Source organism: Amphibalanus amphitrite, unplaced genomic scaffold (assembly GCF_019059575.1).
Source record: "Amphibalanus amphitrite isolate SeventyFive unplaced genomic scaffold, NRLGWU_Aamphi_draft 000419F_arrow, whole genome shotgun sequence".
NCBI classification, from domain to species: domain Eukaryota; kingdom Metazoa; phylum Arthropoda; class Thecostraca; order Balanomorpha; family Balanidae; genus Amphibalanus; species Amphibalanus amphitrite.
In genome coordinates, this window is record NW_024881913.1 from 171700 (window position 1) to 189658 (window position 17959).

General features: G+C 49.2%; 1 protein-coding gene across 1 annotated transcript in view; it reads right to left on the reverse strand.

Moving 5' to 3' along the window:
* LOC122391048 (neuronal PAS domain-containing protein 4-like) overlaps nucleotides 1-17959 on the reverse strand; it is an 83421-nt gene that overhangs the window by 57620 nt on the left and 7842 nt on the right. Inside the window, exons 2-3 of the mRNA XM_043384580.1 lie at nucleotides 15911-15995; nucleotides 1762-1943 (exon numbers count right to left, since the gene is read on the reverse strand). Coding sequence (XP_043240515.1) covers nucleotides 1762-1943; nucleotides 15911-15981 — 253 coding nt within the window. The 5' untranslated portion in view covers nucleotides 15982-15995. The remainder of the gene's footprint in view (nucleotides 1-1761; nucleotides 1944-15910; nucleotides 15996-17959) is intronic.

Genomic DNA, 17959 nt, shown 5'->3' on the forward strand with positions numbered 1-17959 from the left:
TCGTATGCATACATGCTCTGCCTTATTCATCTCATCTCCTTGAATCCTGAGCATGCATGCCAGTTTTGCGTGGCAACAATGCATCATGCACCGACATTTCAGCAGCATGTTTACGGTAATTTAAGCAGATTGTGCTACTCAGTTGGCGATAACGGCGCTGGACTGGCCGGACGTTGTAAGCCTCCGGGGCTGGCTGAGAATGCGGAACACTTTGGGAGCGGCCAGCCAGCCAGTTGACTAAACCGAGCCCTCATACCTACGAGTACGTGTGACGTAATAACTGTAACGCCACAGTTGAATTTATGCCTGCTCTCAAACCGGTGGAAAGTAAATTAACCGCGCGAACCACTCGAATTGGAGTTCGGCGGTGGTCGGTCGAGGCGGTACTTCGACCATCGACCAGGGTTGTTCGCAGCCATTCGCACCCAGCTATCGCAATCTCTCATGAGCGCAGCGCTTCTAGACGGCCGACTAATTGGTAATTGCAGGTCCCGACAAGCAGATCCGCCCTGGAAAGGTTTTAAATAATCAACTTTCAATCTCATCTGGTTTTTGCACTTGGGAAACCTAGATTAAAGTGCTCACGGTGTGTGTATAGATGGTCCAATGTTGCATAACCGCTGGTTGTGGGCCGCTATTCGTTATCAGACGCTAATTAATTGGGGTTAGAGGACCGGTTGCGACACAGATTACAACGCTGCCTCGATTATAGCTGGGGAGATGTGACCCCATTACATGGAACATCTTCGCATCGGCCCTCAGCGTTTGATGTTTCTAAGCCATGAAATTAAAGGAAAGTAATGCAGCACACGCCGCCCCGCTGAGGGAAACATAAACAGCAAATCCGTAAACATTATCCACTTACAGTATTTAATGACAACATCCCAAGAAGTACTCTTCAGGGAAAGCGACCGTTTCAAAGAGAATATTATATAGCTGAGTTTAACTAATTTCGTTTTTAAGCATAAACGGTGCAATCTATCCTGCTCAAATCATTCAGCGAAATCGGGCGGTGCGTTTCTAGTAGCATGGCCAAATCAGATAATCTGCTGAGGCACGGGCAGCGTTATAATTAGCTTCCCCGATTCACCAGAACTCGGCTACTGTAACATACCAGGATCCGATGTGAAGGCTGTGTGCAAGGGCGTCCCATTCTATTCTGACAAAAAGCATGAACTTCTTATATGTAGTCGTGCTATCGTAGCCAATTTGAATTATCACGACTAGCCGATGACTGGCTACGAGATGTGACGCTTATCGACAAGCCACTGAAGTCACTGATTAAGAAATGACGATCGTCCCTTCAAAAATAATAGACACCTCGCATCAACGGGCTGTCTGAGAAATATCAAACTATTTGAGACATCTGCTTTACGATTAAAATGCCTGTAATTACTCATATGAAACATGGCCTAATAATTGACAATATTTCCTTTAAAAAAGATATTCATAACAATAAGGTTTCCTTGGCGTTCCCTCTCCCTATCTCTCTTTTTGTTTTTGTCCTCCCCTCAGCTTTTCTTTGCCGCTCTCCCGTTTCTGTACGACCTCCATTCTGTTTCCATATTTGCCTTATGTTATCCATCTTCTATTCCCCTTCGCCTCGTCTTTCTTTCGAAAGATTCTCTGCTCTTGTGACCATCTTCCAGCTACATTGTTCAGTGTTCACTGTCTACTCTCTCCACACCCCTGTCCTCTTTCTCACCATAAGCCCCCTTTCCTCCTCTGCCCACCATCCTCCCAATCCTCCTGCGTTCTCACCTTGCTGGAAGTAGTTGGCCTTTCTCAGGTAGACGCAGACGAGCGCCATCAGCTGCAGCTGCGAGAGCCGCTGTCGGGTGCTGGCGGGCAGCGGCAGCAGGTCGCGCAGCACCGCGATCTCACTGTTGATGAGGTCGCGGCGCATCTTGCTGGCGCCCTTGGTCGACTTGTGGCCATCGTAGCTGGAGGATACGGACAGAGTGTTAGAGGGTGGTCCGGAGAAGGGAGAGGTGGCGATACGGAGCCCACAGGGGTGCTGGGTCGGCGACGGGCACATGCATAAAGAGCAGACACCGTTCAGTGATTCATTGGGATGATCTCAACATAATGTGCGCCGGGTAATAGACCTATAGATACTCTGCTCTGGGAATAATGTATTACACTTGAATGCTAATTAATTTCTGCGGCTTTCGAGTGAAGAGTGTTGGGCTATTTATTAAACGTCTTACCAGCGCAGAAACTCTGCTGCAAAATATACCAGCAGAGAAAAGGAACAAGTGCTCTTCTATTGAATGTGGTTCTCAGCGGCGGTGAACGGTTGTCTTACATGTCAAACATTCAAGAGTGTTCCTTGCTTAGCGTATCAAAGTGTATGTGTTGTAATCAGCTAATCACTATTCCTTGGCCCATGCAGGAATGAGGCCACGCCTCGCAGAGCCGAGACGCTGCACCGTCTCCTGAATCGTACCGCTCGCCATCGCGTGCGCAGCGATAAAATTAGATTCTGATCTGCCATGTCAAAGCGGTTCAAAGGTCATGACAAGCTAACAGCTCTGGACTAGAGACGTCCACTTTTTATGCCGACCTAATTGGATCAAAACATCGCGAAATCAAAAACCGTGTAATTGGGCCGTGTTTTTGCGTCACGATTTTGACACATTAAGAGCATCGTGCGGATTGGATAATTTGTGTCATGGCTTCAGCATTGGATAGTAATTTGTCTGAACGGTTCCCCTCGCCGCTACGCTAGTGACTGCACACAATTAGGAGGGGATGGGGCTGATGTCCACCATTTCTCATTACTGAATTCCAACGGGATGGTTTGGTTAGAGAAAAACGCTGATAGGGTGTCACCATAGGATACTGCAGAGATGAAACTACCGCCATTGTGATAGCTTGGACAAAGCATTGCGAAGTGATTTTGAAGAATTGGTCCTCAGCTTATGTAAAAGACATGTTTCCCTGAAATTGTCCGCCCTCACAAGGTGGAATGGTCACTGGTCAGCGTTCGTTCAGTGAAGCATGCATATGTATGAAAAAAATATAATACGTTTAAAACCGCGTGTTCCGTAGCAAGAAAAATGGATCTACCAGTGGACACGATGTAGTTAGTATGAGTATTCTCTATAAAGCACGAAGAAGTTAAACCGATTTAACTTACTCGGTAGACAGTTTAGTCAGGATCAGACGTTGGGTCCCTAAAATATACCGGCATTCAGGAAATGAACAAATATTCTACAAAAAGTGGCTAGACGTCAAAATGACATGCAAAAGACGCATGTTAATAGTGAACAGCTGCACGCTACTACCGAAACAGTGGGGTTTGGTCCAAAGTCTGTTATTCGTTTACGACTGATGGCTTGAAGTGTCGTAGGTAATGATGTGCGTTAGGAATTATTTTGCCCCAATTATGTCTTAAGCTTCCGTTCTAAGCTATCCATTAAAACTCTTCATTTTGATGTCCGTAGGCTCGATAACACTGAATTTGCACATCGGGCACACCTCTGTGAATCAGGAATGTAGCTTGGCAGCCCGTGCGACATTACTCGAATGCTTCGGGCAGGTGAGCGTGATCCAAACTTGCCTGAAACGCATTGATGTCTCTGTTAATGGTTGTAAGTTGAAAGCCTAATAGGCTCTTTGATTCTTGAAATGTGTGATGATCAAAACATGTAGGCATATCAGATCACAGGTGCATTTTGTAGTAAGTATTGAAAAGAGCATAAAGAAAGATAAAAATGCAATAAAATTACTTGGCTAAACACTGCCCGGTGCTCCACGAATGAGATGTTTCGGCCAATAATTGTAGAAATACTCTAATTATCGTGCATGCAACCTATCACATATCTACCCAAAAACCCACAGCCAATGCACGAAATACTTCGGAAATAACGCTACCAGTTTACATTTACCGATAACTCGCGTCCTCAGCTCGGTTGGGCAAGGCCAGACCTCATAAAAGTCAGCCAAATGAACGCCTCACGAGTTAAGCACAGCCAGCGGAGCGGTTAACCGTTATCCAGAAACGACTCTGAGTCGACAGACCTGTCCTCAAGCGTCGAGGGTGGCGCCCAACCGGTCAGATCAAAGCAGGCCGGGTGGAACGGTGACACTCAGACCCGGCCCGTCGCCAGCTGAGCGTTTCCCGAGTGTCTTCGCGAAGTGAGTGCCCCGAACACTTCCGAGTATGTACGGAATACGGATGCTTGCTTCCCAGACAGCAGTTTGCCGAAGACGGCGACTTGTTTGTACTACCATGAAGTGGCCTGCTTTATCTGTTTCTCACTTGCAGTGCCGTTATGTATTTTGGACTGGACTCCTGGATTATGTCAGAGTTGCGCGAAAATTGTCCTAATCTGTTTAAGGCTGGGACACGGCTGACGATTTCGCGTGAAAATGAGTTGTGAGCTAGAAACTGAAACACACTCGGCAATGAAACCAGAGGAAACCTAGCAGTGTCGCTGTTGGTGAGGAGTTCAATTTGGCTCATTGGTTGATTGATGCTTGTTGACTATTATGGACGGTTAGACGGTTTGACTAGACGGTTAGAGTTGTTCTCAAAATGTTTAACTGGCGATTCTACGAGATCAGAGGTAGGTTTTGACTGTGAAAGAAGTTACACTCCTCTCCAGTAAGCTTTGACAAAAATTGCAAAATGACGCACTGTGCGCCAGATACGTCTGAGGGATTCATTCACAATGAATTTCTTTGTTTTGTGATGAATAAGCTCGATATCATGCCTTTTGACCTGATAGTAAAGGCATGTGTTGACTTCTATGATGCTGATAAGATCCAAGAGGCGAAAGACCTTCTGTGGGATTCGGTCATCAATGTACACCACGGAGAGCGCAGGGACCTGCGTAACATCAAACGGAAGAATTCAGGTACTAGCTCGAAAGCAAGGGCAGACTGTGAAGACATCATCAAGGCAGTGCAAGTTTGTGACAGAGAGGGCACGGCTTTGCCCAAGTTTTATGCCATTGATCTGAGAAATATCCCTCACTCAACACCAGAGAACCTTGATGTCACAGTTCTACTTAGTCAATTCAGCCAGATGCAGACTGACATGAAGGAAATGAAATCTGCTTTACAAACCATTCAAGATGAAGTCTCAAAATCCAGTCAAGTCCAGTCAAAGTCCGACTCTTCAAGCACATGGGCCGCAGTTGCAGCCACTGTGCCGAAGCAATTGGATATACCATCCTCTGGAACCGAATATCATCAGAGGCAGGGAAGTGAGCAACAACAGAAGGCTCTACCGCAGATGAAATCGAGACAGCAGCACCCGAGTCAGCCACTGCACCAGCCGTCAAACCAGCGGTTGCCTTCAGAGTCAGTGCCGTTGCCGCTGCGCACGGCACCTGCGCAACAGGAACAGCAGCGGCCGCAGAACCATACTACTGACGACGAGGGATTCACTACAGTGACAGGGACAAGGAGAAAGAGCAGCCGTCAGAAGATGGAGGTGAAAGGAACCGGCTCTTCCACCCTGCTAAGAGGTGTCGCGCCTCCTCCAAAGACGCTGGACCTTTTTGTGGGGCGCCTGGATTCTTCCACGACCAGTGACGCCGTTGAAACGCACGTCAATTGGATTCTACAGGGTGCTGGGAAGGCAGCAGTGGAAGAGATTCCCCACTGTGCTGCAGCCTACGGTTACAGAGGGTATAAGGTGTCCGTCCCTGCTGACACAGCCAGGTTAGTGCTTCTCTCCGAGAAATGGCCCAAACATGTTTCTGTCAAGCGATTCTTTCAGCCGAGGGGGACACAGGGGAACAGAAATATGAGCGGTTTGTCTAGGAAACGTACCAACTTGAGTCCTCTGTCCCGCAGCACGAGCGTGGGCAACATGGTGGCATGTGGCCGATGAAGGTACATACTGCAGTTCTTAGGACTACTACATGATCAAAGCCTGCTCCTTCAATTGTAATTCATTGAAAAATTCCCTTTCCGATGTAGCTGAACTTTGTTCTATGAATGATTTAGTTTTCTTACAAGAGACGTGGCTGTCTAAATTTGAACTTTTCATGTTGAACAACATTCACCAAGATTTTCTTGGTATGGGTGTTTCTGCTATTGACTCATCTACTGCTCTCTTAGCTGGCAGACCGTTTGGTGGGGTGGCAATCTTATGGAAAAAGTCATTGCAATCTAGTATACGGGTTAAGGTGATAAATGATCGCATCATGGAGATTAATATTGCCACAACCATTGGCGCCGTATGTCTTTTCAATGTGTATTTACCAACTGATTACAGAGACTCAGAAAGTCATGACCAGTTTTGCATGTCATTGGGACAGTTAGCTTACAATATTGATGTTGCGCGCTCCAGAACAAGTCACATTGGTATCATAGGTGATTTCAATGCCAACAGTTATGGCTCTCGTTTTTTTGGTGAACTGATGGAGTTTTGTGAGGAAAATGAACTTGTCGTTTCTGACGTTAAAATTTGGGTTTATCGGGGAATACATTCACCTATGTCAGTGCTGCCATGGAACTGTATCCTGGCTCGATCATTGCATTTGTAGTCCCAGCCTGCATGATAATGTCCACAACATATTGGTGAAGTATGACGTTTGTTTCACAGATCATATGCCTCTGGTGGTTGAATTTAACTTTCAGAGCGTTGAGCTTGTCACTTTGGCCCCAGAGGTTCCCTCCTATCGAAAAATTGTTGGAGATCTGTAAATGTAGAACAAGTTCAACTTTATAATCAGTCAGTATGTCTAAAGTTGAGAACGTTCTGTGCTGAAGTTGATGATCTCACTGGCACTTGCGTTGGGGATTGTAGGGATGATTCCCATATTCATAAACTATCCCATTGCTGCAAGGCGTTCACTGAAGCTGTCGTTTTGAGCGGCCAGCAATGCTTTGGTTCTAAGCAAGTTCACCAAAAGCACGCCAGGCCTTTTCCAAAATGGAATGAGACTGTGAAAATCAAGCACGATACAGCTCGTAATTCTTTTTTTCGTTGGAGGTCTGCTGGCTCTCCCAGAGACGGTCCTCTGTCAGCTCAAATGAGGGAATCAAGGCTGGCTTTCAAATATGCTTTGCGGAGATGTAGGAGAGAAAGAGATATCTTCAATGTAAATAAGCTTGCTTTGTCTTTGTTGAACAGAGAGCATAATCAATTCTGGGTACACGTGAGACAGATGCTTGGTGGTCAAAGCTCCTTTCCACCTAGCTTTGGGGGTGTCACAGGAGCTGCGAACGTAGCCAATATGTGGGCCGATCATTTCAAAACTGTTCTAAATGACGATAGCTGCAGCAGTGGTCAAGCAATTATCAACCATATCATCAATGATCGGCTGCCTGATGTTCTCCCCATTACCAGGGAGGAAGTGTCGAGTGCTATAGCCAAAATGAAAGGTGGAAAAGCTGCAGGCTGGGATCAGATGTACAGTGAACATCTGCGTTATCTTGAAGCTGATAACTTATATGTCATAGTCTCCATATTTAACAGCATCAGTATCTTACTATTTGAACAGGATCCATCTGTCTGTAAGTCTGTCTGTCCGCCACGCCGTGTAGTGGGTTCAATTTAGCCGGCCTACAGGGCAGACGGTATATCGTAGGGGGTTGAAATTTGCACACCTTATAGGTGACAGAACGGGTCAGCGCCTTTTCTAGGTTTCGGCTCGCTGGGGTGCACGGTTCGCGCGTGGGGCGCGCTGGAAAAGCGCAAATGAAATTTTGATCGGTTCGTATATCTTCATTGAGAGCCGGGGTCGACAAACTTTGTGGACTAAATGCATGCCGATCGGTGGCGGGTGCCTCGCATTGAAGGATGGTGAAATTATTGATTTTGATAAATGGTGGCGAAAAAATGTGTTGATTGTTGCTAAATGGGTACAGTTTGTGATAAGATTGTACAAATGAACCGCGTTTGCCGCAATGCGTCACATTGGTCACAGGGCGCCATTTTTGCCGCAGTTCGCACAGTTTTGTCAAATATGGCCCGATAAGGGTACAATTTGGTGCAAGGGTGCATGCTCAAACAACAGGTACAGATTCGCCGCATTTGCCGCAATGCGCCACATTTGCCACAAAGCGCCATTTCCGACAAAATTGAATAAGGGCAATGGAATGGCACGAATTATTCTGTGACCTGACATGACCCAGCGGTGTTAGCAGGGGTAGGGGTAAGTGGTAGGAGTAGTAGTAGGGGTAGGGGTAATGGTAGGGGTAGGAGTATGGGTAGTAGTAGTGGTAGGGGTAGATGTAGTGGTAGGGGTAGGGGTAGGGGTAGGGGTAGGGGTAGGGGTAGTGGTAGGGGTAGTGGTAGGGGTAGTGGTAGGGGTAGGGGTAGGGGTAGGGGTAGGGGTAGGGGTAGTGGTAGGGGTAGTGGTAGGGGTAGGGGTAGGGGTATGGTTAGGGGTGGAGGCAAAAGCAGAACAGTGGCCCGGGCTGATCCCAGCGGACGAGAGGTGACCTATGTGACCTGGCCTGACCCAAAGTGACCGAGGCTGACCCCTTTGACCCGTCTTGACCCCGTATCACCCAACTTTCAGCCAATGAAGCCCTCAGAACAGTTCTTTTTTAAATTCTCTTCACACTTCCGTCCATATCTATGCTTCTAGGCGACACATCGATTTGAATCGAACACCATTCGAAAGCAAATTGGCTGGTGCCGCATTTTATGACCACGCAGCAAAGCAAGTGGCGCAGCCGCTTGTCTATATTACTATTTGAGGAGGGTGCGTCTGTCCGTTACCGAGGTCCCGACTTGGTGGTGCTTTGCGTGGACTACAGGCCAGACCGTTGCACCTAGCCCGGTGAAATTTGCACAACTTATAGATCAAGGATGCGCGACGTGCCTTTGAGGGGTCTCAGCTCGATCGGATTGATAGGGAGCGCGTGGCGCGTGCTCAAAAAGTGCAAATTCGCGTCATAGACTTTACATGTATAAATCGGCGTGCGAAATCGGGCGAAAACGGCTAATTTTGGCCGACACGGGTCCAGTTCCCGTGCAATATCTTGGTGACCAGGGGTCCGACCGGCACGGGGAAAACAGCATCGTGTACAGAATTGAACGGGCTATTGAATGGTGTGCAATGCAGAGGATAGCACGCGCCACGTGCACCGGAGAGGGCACTTTTATTTGAAAAATTGCAGTTTTTGAGGGATTTTGGAATTAATTTTATTTTTAGGTGACCGTTAAATGGAGCGAGTTGAATCAACGCCTATTTGCAAGAGAAAGGTACCGCCTCTCATATAAAAATTGTGAAAAGCTGATTGATCCAAATCAAGGTGGTGCAAATCACAGGAGAAAATGGTGTTTGTCAATTTTGTGCCACTTTATTAATCACACGGAGTTTGCTGCGTAACCTGATACCTTTGGCAATTGAATATGGTACCATTGGATAGAGCATTCAATTCTGTCCAATATTCACTCTTCATTTTTGCATGATTAGCAACAGTATCCTTAAAAATGTAAATGTTCCAAACCATTACATTGTCATTTTTAGCGAAATTCATCGATGGCCCTCAAAAGACTTCACGCCAGTTTTCGAATCATTCTAAAGTAGAACGCATGATAATACGACACGGGCACCTCGATGCGATGTATCTTTTTTGTTTTACTACAAAATGCTTGGCCGTCGAAAAGCAATCGAACGAAATGGATGCCAACCAATCGACACAGACCAACCCAATACCCACGGGTCAAAAATAACCCTTCTTCGCGTTGCGGAGCACGCGGGTAACCCTAGTACTGAACCATGGAAACGTCCCTGATGATCTCATTTATTCACTGTTGACGCCATTAATTAAGGATAAAAGTGGTGCACTTGATGATAAATCGAACTATAGGGCAATCGCTTTATCCACAACTTTATCAAAAGTCTTGGAACTTAATCTGGTTGACAGGCTTCTACCGCTATTAAGAACAAATGATGCGCAATTTGGATTTAAGTCTAATCATTCAACAACGCATGCTACATATGTTCTTAAAGAAACAGTTCACTATTACACTAGACAAGGAAGCCCAGTGTACGCCTGCTTCCTTGATGCAAGCAAAGCATTCGATAGAGTGAATCACGCTAAGCTCTTTCAAATACTCCAAGAAAGGGGTGTTCCGTTACCATATTCAACTCATAGCGGCGACGCGGCTATGGAAGGTTAGGACCCTGCCCGGGCGCCACTGAACGTGACCGGAGCAAAGGGAGACGGGGGTCGGAGACAGATAAATCACCCCGCCGACAGACGCGGGGCAGACCCTGACTAGGGGTGGTGCGAAGGGGAGGGTAGGAACGGGCGCGCCGCTGGCATCAGAGCCGAGAGGCGCGAACGGCAGTCGTCGACTGCGACGGACGGCGAGTGGAGCAGAGAGTGGGCGAGAAGTGAGCTAAGGAATCCGTGCGGAGTGCCAACGGCTACGAGGATTATCCGATCACGCACTCCTTAACGCCGACATGGCCGCCGGCGAGCGGAGCGGAGAGCGAGCGAGACGGGAGCAGGGAAGCTGTGGGGAGTACCAACGGCTACAAGGATTCTATGGTCAGGCACACTAACGCCGGCACGGCAGGTGAGGCGTATCGAGCACGGCTCGGGGGTACGTACAGCGGAGTGCGGTTCCTTGGCGGCGACACCACGAGGATGGTTGCCCGGCGACTGACGCGACGCCACCATGAGGATGGTTCCCCGGCGACTGACGCGCATCTATTCAGAGGCATATTAAGCGCACACACAATCGTAAAGGAAATCGGGGAGCCTGGTAGGCACGCTTTGAAGGGTCGTGCAACGCGGCACCCCAACCTGCGACGCGATACACACAAAACACCTGGTTCCGGCCACCCTGCAACTCATGCACACACATCAGGTCCGCCGCCGACCCCTCGGCTACTCTGCAACTGCAATGCGTCCGACGCCCCGGCTACTCCGCACTGCACATACATCAAGCCCGCTGCCGACGCCTCGGCTACTCTGCAACTCACGCACATACATACTCATGCACATGCATCAGGTCCGCCGCCGACGCCTCGGCACGCACATGCATCAGGTCCGCCGCCGACGCCTCGGCACGCACATGCATCAGGTCCGCCGCCGACGCCTCGGCACGCACATGCATCAGGTCCGCCGCCGACGCCTCGGCTACTCTGCAGTAGAGATGTCCTCGGATACAACTTTTCGGTATACCGATACCATACTGATACCAACTCGGTACTTGCTATTTGATTCCTAATGTGTTCGGTATTTTGTTGGTATAATGCACCCTAGGTTGGTACTTGGTTTTGTATCGGTATTCCGATTTTCCGTAGTCGACGTCCTACTCTGCACCGCACATACATCAGGTCCGCCGCCGACGCCTCGGCACCCACATGCATCAGGTCCGCCGCCGACGCCTCGGCTACTCTGCAGTAGAGATGTCCTCGGATACAACTTTTCGGTATACCGATACCATACTGATACCAACTCGGTACTTGCTATTTGATTCCTAATGTGTTCGGTATTTTGTTGGTATAATGCACCCAAGGTTGGTACTTGGTTTGGTATCGGTATTCCGATTTTCCGTAGTCGACGTCCTACTCTGCGCCGCACATACATCAGGTCCGCCGCCGACGCCTCGGCACCCACATGCATCAGGTCCGCCGCCGACGCCTCGGCTACTCTGCAGTAGAGATGTCCTCGGATACAACTTTTCGGTATACCGATACCATACTGATACCAACTCGGTACTTGGTATTTGATTCCTAATGTGTTCGGTAATTTGTTGGTATAATGCACCCTAGGTTGGTACTTGGTTTGGTATCGGTATTCCGATTTTCCGTAGTTGACATCACTACTCTGCACTGCACATACATCAGGTCCGCCACCGACGCCTCGGCTACTCTGCAACCCACGCACACACATCAGGTTCGCCGACGACGCCCCGGCCACTCTGCAAATCACGCACACACATCAGGTCCGCCGCCGACGCCTCGGCTACTCTGCAAATCACGCACATACATCAGGTCCGCCGCCGACGCCTCGGCTACTCTGCAACTCATGCACATGCATCAGGTCCGCCGCCGACGCCTCGGCTCCTCTGTTACTCATGCACACACATCAGGCCCGCCGTCGTATAGCCTCAGCCACCCCATAAACTCTGCACCGGCATGGGTCGAGAATAGGGTATGGCAGGCATGGCACGCGCCACACCAACTTAAAAGATGGTATGGCAATGCCATACCAACTTTTCAGGGTAAAGCTACGAAATCTAAGGATTTCAGTTTGATAAGAATAAAACACGATAGTATTGTTTCAAGCAACTGGCGCCATACCAACTTTGAAAACAATTCTCCACCCATGTTCGCACGTACATGAGGTCCGCCGCCGACGCCTCGGCTACTCTGCGACTCACACACATGCATCAGGTCCGCCCCCGACGCCTCGGTTACTCTGCAACGGCACATACATCAGGTCCGCCGCCGACGCCTCGGCTACTCTGCAACTGCACATGCATCAGGTCCGCCGCCGACGCCTCGGCTACTCTGCAACTCACGCACATGCATCAGGTCCGCCGCCGACGCCTCGGCTACTCTGCAACTCACGCACACGCATCAGGTCCGCCACTGACGCCTCGGCTACGCTGCAACCCTTGCACGTAAGTACATCAGGACCGCCGCCGACGCCTCAGCTACTCTGCAACTCATGCACATACATCGGGCCCGCCGCCGACGCCTGGGCTGCACTGTAACCCCTGCACACATCGGGTCCGCCACCGGCGCCTCGGCTAATCTGCAACCCATGCACATTCCATTGGGTGTATTTGGCGTTTTTTAGGGGCCGTCCTACCCTACAAACGAGCCGACGCGAGTGGTTTCGGCCGCTGACAGCCAACTGAGGCGAACGCTTGGTGATAGTGGCGCGGGCAACGGGGGCCTAATCAACTCATAGCGGCGACGCGGCTATGGAAGGTTAGGACCCTGCCCGGGCGCCACTGAACGTGACCGGAGCAAAGGGAGACGGGGGTCGGAGACAGATAAATCACCCCGCCGACAGACGCGGGGCAGACCCTGACTAGGGGTGGTGCGAAGGGGAGGGTAGGAACGGGCGCGCCGCTGGCATCAGAGCCGAGAGGCGCGAACGGCAGTCGTCGACTGCGACGGACGGCGAGTGGAGCAGAGAGTGGGCGAGAAGTTTCCCACCCACCCTCACCTATTTAATAGATGCGACTTCGAGATTCGTCAAACCTGCATATCCTTAATCCCGACCATATACCTCGTCGTTATCTCCGGCATATCCTTAATCCCGACCATATACCTCGTCGTTATCACTCCGTCGGTGCGTTTTTTAGGGGCCGTCCTACCCTACAAACGAGCCGACGCGAGTGGTTTCGGCCGCTGACAGCCAACTGAGGCGAACGCTTGGTGATAGTGGCGCGGGCAACGGGGGCCTAACTGAAACTGTTAACTCATTGGTACAGGTCCCAGATGATGAGCGTCAAATGGGCAAATAGCACATCCTATTCATTTCCGGTCGCAAACGGTGGTCGCCAGGGTGGATGCTTGTCACCATTATTGTTCAATGTATACCTGGACGATCTCCTTCAAATGTTACAATCTACTGGCATAGGATGTCACGTTGGTGGCTGTGCTGTAAATGTGCTGGCGTATGCCGACGATATTGTTGTCTTGTCGCCATCAAGGGGTGGTTTACAAGAGCTTGTCAAAATATGTGAATCGTTCGCTGTGTCCAGGGACATACAATTCAATGCTAAGAAGAGTGTATGCATGGTGTTTAATCCCCAGCGTCCAAGTGCATCTTCGCATCTGTCCATGTCACAACCCCCAATTGTGAGGTTGTCAGGTACCAACCTAACATGGGTTGATGAGTTTAAGTATCTTGGGCATGTGATTAACAGCAAACTGAATGATAGCAGCGACATGCGTAAGCTGAAGAGATCGCTATACTATCGTGCTAATATGCTTTGCGCGTTGGTAGGCCATGCTAAAAGAGAAATTCTGATAAAGCTGTTTAAGTCCTACTGCGCGAACCTGTATGGGTGTGAGCTGTGGGATCCATGTAAAGAAAAAAAATGTGTTTCGTGAACTGTGTGTGGCGTATCACTCATGTGTGAAGAAAATAGTCAAACTACCGAAATCATTCAGGAACCATCCTCTCTGTCTAGCTTTTCGAATTCTCCCCTGTCCTATGCTAGTAGCAAGCAGACAGCTTCTGTTCTATAAAATACTCCACAGTAGTGAAAATGTGTTGATAAAGAGCTTGCTTGACAGTGACATTGGACAAAATGGTATAGCAGCGAGGGTGCATCTTGCCATCCGACGTGAATATGATATCATGGCCTTAGACTTGTCTTCCTCCTCTCGTGCAGACATTTTGAATCTTTTCTTAGGTAGTCTGAAAAGAATGGTCAATCAAAATCCGACATATCATGCTCATGTGAGAAGTGTCATTACAGACAATATATGAAGCTGAGACGAGCTTCCTCTTGATCGATGTGCGTGCTTGCACTGATTTTAACGTTCTGAATATGAATATCTTGATGTGTGTGTGTGTGTGTGTGTGTGTATGTATGGATGTAATGATTGTGTTAGCTGTCACTGGAACTTCCTGTATGCACCAATGATGGTGTGAAATAAATGGCATTATTATTATTATTATTAATCCAAAGTCATGATGACAGTCTGAGCTCCTTGCATGAGCTCAGAGTGACTTCAGCAAGTGACGTCAGATTTTGACGTCACCAGTGCACTGGCGTGGGTGGGTGAGAGGCAACTGCTCCCGATGGCCTTCGTTGTATGACTCACCGGACTTTGCCGACTCATACCAGCCTAGATCACCCAGAGAAGTGCCATCTCCCGCACCATATCCGACTCCCCAGACAGCGGCTACCGCCGGATTCCACATCTGACCGCGAGAGCACCATTCGAGGGCGTGAATAAGCCGTAAACCACACACCGATGTACCGCCACGGTGCGAGAGTTAGCCGCAAGCCGACCCACCCGCGCTATCACAGGTGCGGGGAGTAGTGACCTAATCGTGCTTTATTGAGGGCGATCGGTGCTATCATAGTCACCAGGACCCACGCCTGCTCAGTGTTTAGCCGCCGCCCTGAAACCGCCCCCTTTCAACGCTACCGCCACCGCCACCGTCTGAAGCCGCCCTACCGCCGCCACCACCGCTGTATCCGCCTTGTTACCGCTACCGCCTTGAAGCCGTCCCCTTTCAATGCTACCGCCGCCGCCAGCGTCTGAAAACGCCCTACCGCTGCCACCACCGCTGCCGGATCGTCACCAGCACCGCCCTCAAACCACCCTACCACCACCGCCACAGCCACCGCCCTGAAACCGCCCTACCGCCGCCACCACCACCTACGCCTCCGTCACCGGCCACCGCCCTGGAACCGCCCTACCGCCGAAACCGCCCGCCCGCCCGCCCGGCCTGGCCCGGCCGGCCCGGCAGTGCCATGTCTTTTTAACCACGTGTCGTCGGACTTGTCCGGCCGGCCGGCGCGGGATAACAGGGCATTACACGGCCGTAATGGGGCTCTCTGTGCGCTGGGGCGTGTGTTCACCACGCTCAGTGCTCACTGCGACACCGCTCGAGGGGCGTAATGGGACGATTATCGGACGGGGTGCGGTAACACCGCACTGGGACGAGCCGCCCCTCCCTGCCTGGTGTTCTAACTGGAGACTGTAGACTGAAGCGGCGGCCGACCGGCGACCACACCCACTGGACGAGATTGGGTCGGAGCAGGCCCGCCCAGACGTGCAGAACAAGAGTCCAGTTTGTCTGGGCAGGTCATACTGAGAGAACATAAGGTTTGGACACCAGTCTAGAATGTCTACACAGGAAGAATTTGGCTAATGATTGGTTGTCTGGAGTTTAGACTTGTGTGTGTTAAAATGAATGGCCATCTTGGCAGAGTTATGAAGTGAAATAGGTATATTTTCTTTTTTTGTAGATTCCCTGTAGCAGCGTTACTAACCTGATGGAGTCGCTCTGTTGACTAGCCGTGTTCCACGCCTCGGGGCATGTCGGGTCCGCCGGAGGCAGCATGCCCTCGCGTTCCACTGCGGCAGAGACAATCGTCAGTTGATGTCATAAATATACGACAGAGACATCTGTCAGCTGACATGCCCATTAAAGACACTTCGATATAGATATCCGTCAGTTGACATCACAGCTAGATAAAGAGGCATCTGAAAGAGCAGAAACTACCTGGAAAACATGGCAGTCATGAAGTCGTAGTAAACCAAGACGTTTTGAGGTGAGTCTACAAAAGTCTCTTTTGTATCTATTCGCGATAACTTATCTTGTATCTAACCTTTAAGGAGCAAAACAAAACCAGATTCATGTTATGCATATTTGTCCTTGCAACACATTACTTGCAGTCTGAAATACCATGACTTTTAGCAGCAGTTCCAGCTGAATTCAACTGTTCTGGATCTTTTCCATCAGTTTGCTGTTGGTATTTCCTAATTGAGCACGCTATTGGAGGTCGTACGACGCACATGGGAAAAACTCGCGCCTTAAACAAAAACGCTAACGGAACTATAAACAATACCAGGCTTCAGGTAAACAACAGCAAAAACGCCGAGGCTAATGAGACAAGCGTATTCAATCGCATCATCAAACCGCAAAGACCACCTCTGTGAAATACATCAGTGTAAATCCAACGCTGCACACAAGGATTACATAATTGAAGTATCCACACTAGCCTAAATCGGTTTCCCCGGTCCTTCCCTTCTCCTCCCTTCCCTTCCCATCCCTTCCCTTCCCTTCCCTTCCCTTCCCTTCCCTTCCCTTCCCTTCCCTTCCCTTCCCTTCCCTTCCCTTCCCTTCCCTTCCCTTCCCTTCGCGGCCTGCACCGGCCCCGGTCCTCCTGAGTGTCTGTGTCGGTGGTCGGCCGAGGGAGCCCCGTTTAGCGGGCAGATGAGCAGCTCCCCACCGGCGGCGGCGGCCCACCGGCTCATCGCCCTACCTCATTACCCAGAACGGCCCTAAATTCCACCAATTAGCACCACTGATGCGTGCCAGAGGCCACCGCCGATCTCTTATTGGAGCCGGGCCTCGTTAATGTGTTTCCGTCTGGTCGTGCCTCAGGGTTTGCCGGCTGTGTTAAAAGCTAAATGGCCGGTGTAAGTGTTCAGTTATGCCGTCCACACCTTGTAATCCATAAACTAGAATCGACTGTTAAAGATCAGATGATATGCTAAGAACTTTATATGTGGTTTAATTGCACGGATGCACTCTGAGTTACCAGTTGAAAGATTATGTCAATAATGGTTAAATGGGATCTGTGTGCATGTGGCTAGTGACCCTTAGCAGGAGAGGGCTATCATAGAATTTGAATATCATAGCGATGATTGTTCGAAAAGGTTGTTTGTGTGTTTATTGTGCTACTTGCTAGCTCTTTTGATGTTCCTATCAAATACAAATTGTAACAGATATATAAATATCAAAGGAAACACTGTGCGCTATGCAGGAAGATCGTGCACAAGAAAAAAAAAACTCAGGAAGGTGTGCTCTCGCAACGGCCAATTCAAGCCCGGCTAACAAATATACCTACATTCACATGAGTGCCAATAAACACACAAACTATAACTCAAGATCTTAACTATAACTTATTAGCTATAATCTATAACTAGGTCTTCAAGAACATTCATATCAATGTTCGCTAAGCGTTTATCATTTCAAGTAGAAATCATAAACACCTACGAACCTTGTTTTCTGATCAATGGGTAGGTGATTATCATAAACAATAATAAAACACGTCCTAAATCGTCGGGGCCTTAAAACACGCATCTTGAAGCAGTTTGACATGTTATAAACATCAATAATATTCTCGGACTTTAAGTATCTCACTGCGAAGAGCATTTCACTGGAGACTATGAAGATGTATTAAATCCCATACCTTCTTTATATACGCCTGAAGTGCCCTGCAATTGCCTCCCGTTGAGAGGCATAATTGCTATTAATTTCAGTCATGATAGTGTTCCATTATGACACACAAGTCACGATAAGAAGATAATTT